Source organism: Hipposideros armiger, unplaced genomic scaffold, assembly GCF_001890085.2.
Source record: "Hipposideros armiger isolate ML-2016 unplaced genomic scaffold, ASM189008v1 scaffold_82, whole genome shotgun sequence".
In the NCBI taxonomy this organism is placed as follows: Eukaryota; Metazoa; Chordata; class Mammalia; order Chiroptera; family Hipposideridae; genus Hipposideros; species Hipposideros armiger.
Window position 1 is genome coordinate 2,321,542 of NW_017731432.1, and position 9,265 is coordinate 2,330,806.

The following is a 9,265-nucleotide window of genomic DNA, read 5'->3' on the forward strand; positions in this document are numbered from 1 at the left end:
AATTTGTGGGCATAGAGTGGTTCATAATCCTTTATTGTTCTCATAATGTCCATAGGATCAGTAGTGAAAGGGAGCAGAGTTCGCTTCCTCAAAATATGCCTCTTTGGGATATTGATTATTTTAGGCTGGTTAATTTTAAGAAACAGGGGACAAAGGAGAAGCTCAGAAAACTAAGTAGAAGTTACCCTTTGTTAAAGGACATTTACACTTGTAAGGGTATTTCCCTCTTTACCAGAAAGAGGAGGATATCTCTAGAAACTTATCAATGGAGAAGGTATGGACTTAAATCTACATAATAATATTATGCTTGTTTATTGTGCTTTTCCTGGTAACCTCTCATAATTTACTCCCACACCCACACCCACCCCCCCACACCCACTCCCACCATCTTTTTTTTAAATTTATTTATTTATTTGTCTTTAGCTGAAGGTGGTATTTAAGGTAAAGCCTTCTGCCATCTTGGCAAGTTACTCAGTATTCCTGGGTCTCTCCCATGTATACAGGAAGTATATGTGTTATTCAACTTTAATTTGTTTTTCTCCTGCTAATCTGTCTCATGTCAATTTATTAGACCAGCCAGCAGAACCTGGAAGGGTAAAGGAAAATTTTTACTCCCTGACAGTAGTGATGACACTTCTTTCGTTTCTGATATTAGTAATTTATGTCTTGTGTTTCATGGGTAGCCAGGTTAGAGGTTTACCGATTTTATTGATCTTTTCCAAGAACCAGCTTTAGTTCATGGTCTTTCTCTATTGTTTTCCTGTTTTCAATTTCATTGATTTCTGCTCTAATTTTCATTATTTCCTTTATTTTCCTTTTTAAAGGTTTATGTTAGTCTCTTTCTTTGCTTTTCCTAAGGTGGAAGCTTAGATTGTTGATTTTCGATCTTTCTTCTTTTATAATATTTGCATTTAATGCTATAAGTTTCCCCCTAAGCACTGTTTTTGCTGCATCCCACAAACTTTATAAGTTATATTTTCATTTTCATGTAAAATACATGTAGTTCAAAATGTTTTTTAATTTTTTGAGATTTCTTTTTTTTTGACACGTGTTTTTTTAGAACTATGTTTAACCTCTAAATAAGTTGGGATTTCTCATCTATCTTTGTTATTGATTTATAATTTCATAGTATTCTTTTAAACCGTTGTATAGTATCCTGTTACATAGATCTATCATTATTTATGTAAATGTTTTTTAGACATTTTTATTTTATAAATAATGCTATTGTTATTGAACAGAAAGAGTTTGTCCACCTGGCCCTAGCAGAGCCAAACACTAAACACTGAGAATTGCAGTGGAGAAAGACTGGCTGTTTTGTTATGAAGGGCACCACTCAGGAGAACAGGAAGCCAAAACTCAGGAAGCCAATGCTCAAAAGGCCGAGCTCCCTGATGGTGTGTAGGTTACAGATTACATAGGGCCAATCACAAGACGGGGTCATGTTGGGAGCTGATTGGTTGGAGGTAAGGTAAAGGTAATAAATCACTTCTTCAGGTTTTGAGGACAGCTCTGAGGTCTGCTCTGGTGTCCCTCTGTCTGGTTTCATGGAAAAGTAGCCAGGGTGTCATTCCACCTTAGGGCTTAGAAGCTAACACTTAACTTAGATCAATATGTTACCTTTAGCTTAACACGAACACCTACCTACCTTGTGACTCTTAGTCAAGGCCCTTGTTTCTGGCCACCTCAGGGGGTTCATGACTAGTAAGGGAAAGGGCTAGGGCTTCCAGGGCATGCTGTGAAGAAGCTGACTATGATGTAGGATATTTTTTGTGCCGGGGTCATGGTCTCGTGAAGCCAAAGAATGGAGACACGGACCAGAGAAGTAAAGTTTGTAGCAGAGGATAGTTTTATTAAAGCGAGAGAAAGGTTACAGCTCCAGAGCAGGAGCGGGTACCGGGAACTGGGATGCCCACTAGCTAGGGTAAAAAGCTTGAGTTTTATACTTTTCTTTCTGCCTGGAAGGGGGAATGCTGGAATGTTGGTGTTTGTTGTTAAGATGCTTATCAGATTTGTTCTGTTGCCCAGCCTTGGGAAGGCCTCTGTAAAGTCCTCCAAAATGGCTTTGTGGCTCTGGGGCATGATTGATGTCTCTGTTCCAGTATGAGGGAGTTATCTTATAATTTTGAAAGAAATGGCTGGTGTAAGGAATGGCCAGTGCTTTGCTCTTTTGCTCAGTCTACCAGGGAATTCCTGACTGCCTGACAGTATACTAACTAACCTGTCTTAACTAGAACGCTGGGCGTCCCTATAAATCAAAATCATACGTTAAATCAGGAACCTTGGTTTCACTATAATGAACATCCTTATACATAAGACTGCAACTGCAAAGAACTATAAATGTTACGCTAAGGGAAGTTTAAGATGCTGTGATAGCACACAGCAGGGACACCTAATCTAGAGAGCTCAAGAAAGCCTCCCTCAAAAAAAGCTATTTAAACTGAGCGTGAAGTAGTTGGTATGGGAAAGCTAAGGAGAGAGTATTATACAAAGGCCTAGAAGAGGAAGATAGGGAAAAGGAGTCGCAGAGGAGGAATAAGTGTGGAGGATGACTTGTTTCGGGAAGTAAAAAAAGTTCCTTTTGCCTGGAACAAAATGTTTGGGGGTACGGGGAGTGACAAGAAAATGAGCCTAGAAAGGTAAGTTAGCTAACAAGCCATATTAAAGAGTTTGAANCTTTTCTCATTCCCAATCTCCAAGGAAATTTTACCATTTAGTATGTTTTTGTAGGGTCTTTGAATAGACCTTCTTGATCAAATTATCCAATAATATTCAGAAGTTGGGAAGCATTAGAACAGTCTACAAAAGAGACCAAAAAGGACCAGCAGAGAGGCAAGTGAAAACCAGGAGAGTTTGGTATCACTGACTCCAAGAGAGAACTTTCTGAGATGAAGGGAGTGAATGCTACTAAGAGGTCAGGAGTCCACTGGATTTACTTTGCCAATGGGGAGGTCAGTAGTACTCTTGGCAAAAACAGTTTCATGGAGTAGTGGAAATGAAAACCAGCTTGGAGTAGATCGAAAAAGAATGGATAATGTGTAGCCCATGCAGATATAGTAACTCTTGGAGAAATCCCTTTGTCCAGCTTCCATCTGGCTAGATAGACTTTGGCAAACCTTACTAACACATGGCAGCTCCAGAGAGGTAATCGGCACATGGCATTGGTATTTGTCAGCTCTTGGGGGACAGCACTCCTTTGAAAGCTGCCTATTCTGGCTCGCATTCACCTTCATTCCATGCTTATTTCTATTACTTGTATTTATTCCCCACCTCTAGATAACAATTGAACTAAAGCAGACCCAGCAGAAGTTATTAGACAGTGCAAAGATGTGCTCTTCACTCACAGCAGAGTGGAAGCAGTGTCAGCAAAAAATCAAGGAACTGAAGCTGGAAGTACGCAAGCAGGCTCAGAGCATTAAATCACAGGAAAAGCTGGAGAAGTCGAAAGTTGCCGATGCAGAGGAAAAGGTAATCATCCTCATGCTTACCAAGTAACGCGTGCTGAATACCACACTGAAGCCCTGTTTCCCTAAGGTTTTCGAGAAATGGGTGTGATACACACTTGATAGAAGTCTATGGTTTTTCTGTACTCTTCCATGCTTTCTTCTTTTTTTACTTCACCTGCTCCTACAATGCCAGTAAATCTTTGTGTGTGTGTGTGTGTGTGTGTGTGTGTTTAATTGCATAAGCTTATATGTGTTTCATTAAAGTGACAACATGAACTTAACTGACAGAGACCAAATGACTTTTGTTTAATGCTTTCAAATTTTAAAAGGCTTACTCTCCTNATTTTCATAGCTGTCATTTTCTCTTTTTTTCCCCAAATTTTTAAAATTTATTTTTAATTACTGTTGACATACAATATTATGTTAGTTTCAGGTGTACAAAACAACATAGTGATTAGACATTTATGTACGTCACAGTGATAACCCCAGTAAGTTTATTACCTATCTGACACTGCACATAGCTATTACAATATATTTTATTTTATTTACTTTTTATATTATTAGTTTCAGGTGTTCAAAACAATGCAATAGTTATACTTTTCACCCCTCACAAAGTGACCATCCCCCTCCCCCAAACAACCACCCCCACCCCAGATATCATCCGTATCTATCACAATTCCATCGACCCTACTCCCCGCACTGTTATTTTCTTTTTGGTGTAAAATCTCTGAGAAGCATGTTAGTTGGTGGATGCATAATTCACCAGAGGAATTGTTGCTAGAATGGGAAATATGTACTTAGCCTAGAGAAGACCCACATGATAACTTTTAATGCCACAGTGGTACAAACCCTTTGGTCTAGACTTTACTTATTTTAGGGCCCAAGGACCAGAGCCGTAAGCATATAAAAGCTGGGCTCACTTTCTAAGCACCAAGTGTCCAGAAAACAATGCCACCTTTTTCAGTTTCATTCTTCAGCCTTCTCTATATACAGTAAGCCAGTTGAGTCCTCGGACTGCTGTTCAGATGTGACCATCTAAACCAGAGTTCCCCAAATATGTTATCCTAGTATTAGAGCAGATGTCCTGACTTTTTGGTTCAAAGAAATATGTCAGTAGCCTGCCCCATTCAACTTCCTTTCTAATCCAGCTATAACTGCATAGAGTGTTATTTGTGGGATGGCTCCATTCTTCTCAATTCTTACCACAAATATATTTAAATAATATCACGGGAGACTAGTTCGACACTGAAGGGTCCTGGATGAAAGACTTTAAAATCTGGAATGGTTTGTTTCAAAACATAATGTAATCTCCTTCCTTATAACTCTTTGATGGACAGTCTTTTTTTTTTTCTCTCTCTCTCTCTTTTTGACATATAATTGACATACAACATTATATTAGTTTCAGGTGTACAACATAATGATTCTATATTTGTATATATTGCAAAATAGTCCCCACAATAAGTCTAGTTAACATCCATGACCATACATCATTACAAATTTTTTTTTATGATGAGAAATTTTAAGATCTACCCTCAACAACTTTCAAATATACATCGTAGTATTAATGACTATAGTCACTATGCTGTACATTATATCCCCATGACCTTTGTACCCTTCACCCATTTCACCCATCCCCTACCCCTTGCCTCTGACAACCACCAATCTATTCTCTGTATCTATGAGTCTGGTTTTTGTTTTTAAGATTCCACATATATGGACAATCTTTTCTGAATGCTCTTAATTAGTACATTATTTTTTAANTAAGTGCAGAAAATCACAGGAAGCTACTATGGTCTCAGAAGCCGGAGCCACTGGAAGCCTTTTCAGCAGAAACACTTTGTTAATTTACACTCCATCAACATCATACCTTTATTCAGCACAGAATATTCTCATTAAAAAAAAAAATTTTTTTTCCAGCATCTCAAGAGCAACCAGGAATTGGCAGAGAAGGTGTCTAAGCTGCAGCAAGAGAAGGAAGCCCTACGTGAAGAATATGGGAAGTTTTTGAAGCAGTTTGATTTCCATGTCAGGTAAACAAAAACAAGTTCCCTTTGGAAGGGAACTTCTTGCTTTTCCCCCAGATACACCCTTCAGGCTGTTTTTCCCCTCACCTGCTTTCCTCAGCCTGGACCTCTTCCCAATTCGGCTCTTCATTTCAACTCCTAATTCTTAGACTAGGAGTCACCTTCTCTAAGAAGACTTTCTTGACGCCGCCAGCCTGGGCTAAGTGAAGGGCTCATTCTCCGTGTCCCTATAGCCCTTTGTACATGCCTCTCTGTACTTATTAAGAGCTTGCCACACTGTTTTGAAATAATGTGATTCACTACCTGTCTTCCTCACCACGCTGGAGGCTTTTCAAGGGCATGGGCCACAGTCTTATCTTTTTATCCATAATCCCTGGTAGATAGAAGGTACACAATAAAAATTTATGTTCCTGTACTTCCTGCACTTTCTTTCATTTCCTGCTCATCATTCCACGTGATTCGTCCCACTCTCCTCCTCTTTGGAATGTAGCACAGTAGTTCAGAGTATGGACTCTGGAGCCATACTGCCTGGGTACAAATCCTGGTTCTACTAGAAACTAGCTGTGTGACATTGGGTGAATTATGTAACCTCTCTGTGTCTGAGGTCTCTCATCTTTAAAATGGGCAAAATAACCGTACTTAGCTCATAAAGTTGTTGTGAGAAATAAATGAATAAATATATGTAAAGTGCTTACTTAGAACAGTGTCTAACACACAGCTATTGTTATATTTCTTTTTCTTTTTTTTTTTCATGACTCACCTCTCTGCTCCCAGCTCTGTNCCTACCTGTGTTTTCCAAACCATGTCAAGTACCTCTCCTTGCAGAAACTAAACTGGAACTCTGCTTTGAAGGGAGTCTGGGAAATGTAGTTTTCAAACTTCCAACTTTGCAGCACAGGGGGGAGCTTAGGAAAGTGGAGGTTCTGTTTAGCAGTGGTACAGCCCGCTTTATATAGTCAGCATCCATACAAACCCTTTTACCCATATTCAACCTAAGAAACAACAAAAAGATTACACTCCCACCTATATGATATACCATCACTCATATAAATGAAGACGCACTTAACCTTTCAATGTCCCATCAGTATCTGTGTCATTTTGGAGTAATGTTAATTGCTACTTCTTTAGTCTCAATCCACATGGACATACTGGAACTTTAAAACTTAAAGTTAACTATTAATAATACAGCAATACACGTTTTGCGATTCCCAAATGTGTGAGAAGCCATTCCCACTTCCATCTCTTGGTTCCTTTCCATGTATTCTGACTATGAGAGAAATAACATCACATACTGTTAGTAACTGGTTAAAAGTTGATACATCGTCTTATAGGACATCACCTAACCCCAGAAGATGTTGTCACCCAGCTAACTGCATCTTCCATAGGTCTTTCCACTGTTTTGTCAGATTGGTTTTTTCTGGATGATGGGTTATATGGTAAGACCAATGACTCATATATACAAGGCTTTGTTCCGCTTCTATTACTGTAAAATTATTTTCTTGGGAAGAAGCAATGTTGAGTGGTATATCATCACAAGAAGTAAGGAATTCAGTAAGTCCACAGATCATGGTCCTGGCGAAAGTATTATAGCCAGAGAAAGTAAATCCGTATCTAAAATGAGCGTCTGTTCCACTGAGAACAAATTGTTGTTCTCTCCATGATGGAAGGGGTCCAGCGTAATAAACCTGCCTATAATCAACCCCTGGTGGATGGTGCCATAACAGTTGTTCAACATCGATCTGTGCTTTTGGCAAGTTGTATGGATTAGCACTCGTGACCCCTTACNGTAAGTCCACAGATCATGGTCCTGGCGAAAGTATTATAGCCAGAGAAAGTAAATCCGTATCTAAAATGAGCGTCTGTTCCACTGAGAACAAATTGTTGTTCTCTCCATGATGGAAGGGGTCCAGCGTAATAAACCTGCCTATAATCAACCCCTGGTGGATGGTGCCATAACAGTTGTTCAACATCGATCTGTGCTTTTGGCAAGTTGTATGGATTAGCACTCGTGACCCCTTACAAAATGTATTCTTGCCACCATGCACTTTGTACACGAGCCCACTGAGCAAGCAAATAGATACTGGATGAAGAGGCTGACGTCTAGAGAGTGTACCATTTTTTTTCGCTGATTATTGAGAGCCACCTCTCCTAAGGATGCCCTCTGGGGAGCAAAAACACATAAAACATGTGTTTTCACACTCTACACCTGTGCTGTCCAATATCTTGTCAACTAGTCACATGTGGTTACTTAAATTTAAATTAATTAAATTTTTAAAAAGTGTAAATTCAGTTTCTCGGACACACTAGCCACATTTCAGGTGCTCGATAGCCACATGTGGCTAGTGACTACCATATTGGAGAGTCTAACATAGAACATTTCCATCACTGCAGAAAATTCTGTTGGACAGCATTTTTAGTTCTAGGCCCCATTCCCAGACCTCTTTTTCACCAGTCCTCCAATATTATTCTTTCCAAATTCCTGATCATCTGGCCAAACCATTAGAAACTTCCGATGGTTTAATATAGGTCCTTGCCACTCTCTTTCCAGGGGAAATGAACACAGACTTTGCCCACTGAAGTTTCCCTTCCTACTGTTGTTAAGGGCCACCCCTCAGTAGGGCTGTAATGCGGCAGCAACCCTATTCCAAATGTTTACAGCACATTGTACAGAACCATATGTAACTCATGCCCGAATACATCCTTTCCCAGTTCTCTGGTCTTAGGAAACTCTCCATGAGGCCGTAGGTCTGGGTTGAGAGAGATGGTAACGTAGTAGAAGTTAGTAGCCCTTGCTCATGCAACTTGTATGNCGGTGATGGTGCCAAGTTGGGCCAGTGAAGCAAAGTCCTCCACAACTAGACTGAAGAACAAAAGGACAGCAACTTGTCTGTTCCCCTTCCCCCAATTCCCCAGCGCTGTTCCCAACCCCCAATTCCCCAGCGCTGTTCCCATCCCCCCAATTCCCCAATCAAAATCTTAAAAAAAAAATGACATTTGGTTTTTAGGCATTTACATTTTTTATTTATTCCACGAATAATGAAACAACAGTACAGATTTTTGAATGATAGAAAACTTACCCAGAATCCCTCCCATGTTCACTTCTTGTCTCTCACAATAAACAGTTTCATAGTCTTATGATTTTACTGTCATAGCTTAGATAAAATTTTATATTCTCTTTCTCAATATCATCTCATAAGCATTGTGCTTTGTTGCTACATTCTTTGAATTTGTTTATTTTTACAAAACTAGATTTCATAAAGCTGACTTGCCTTTGCACTAACCATGCCAGTTAAACAGGGTTGACTGCTGAAGGAAACTAACAGAACCCCGGCGACAGTGCTTACAAATGTGCAGCTCATTGCAGGGGGACATAATATCGTGACAAAATTAGAGTCAGGATACGCATCACAGCCCATGGCTGTCTGAGAGCAGGCAGTCCAGGGCCCTTAGCCAGGGGTCCTCCCAGTGTAAGGGCCATGCCTGGATGCACCTCGTCTCTCAGGTCAGGGACCATCAACAAGTGCACTGAACACCTCATAGGCCGGGATCCCAAAATGGAGTCTCAACTGAGATTTTCTTTTATTTTCTGCTGGTCATGTCTGCATATTTCTGCTGTGTAACCAGCCTCAAAAAGCAGAGCCTTTTGGGGGCTCACTGAGACTAGGTGCAAATCATCAATTTCACTGTTATCAATAAACTATGTTGACAAGCTGGTGCAAACTGCCATGAAACTCCTTGAACCTGTGGTTACGAAGCAACACTGTTGTAATCAGTATATTTCATTCCTTGAGTGGTCAG

At 39.9% G+C, this 9,265-nt stretch overlaps 1 protein-coding gene across 1 annotated transcript in view; it reads left to right on the top strand.

Moving 5' to 3' along the window:
• The window catches only part of CCDC30 (coiled-coil domain containing 30), a 112,847-nt gene that overhangs the window by 88,127 nt on the left and 15,455 nt on the right, over positions 1 to 9,265 (top strand). Inside the window, exons 12-13 of the mRNA XM_019643692.1 lie at positions 3,274 to 3,465; positions 5,361 to 5,473. Of these exons, the coding sequence (XP_019499237.1) occupies positions 3,274 to 3,465; positions 5,361 to 5,473 (305 nt within the window). The remainder of the gene's footprint in view (positions 1 to 3,273; positions 3,466 to 5,360; positions 5,474 to 9,265) is intronic.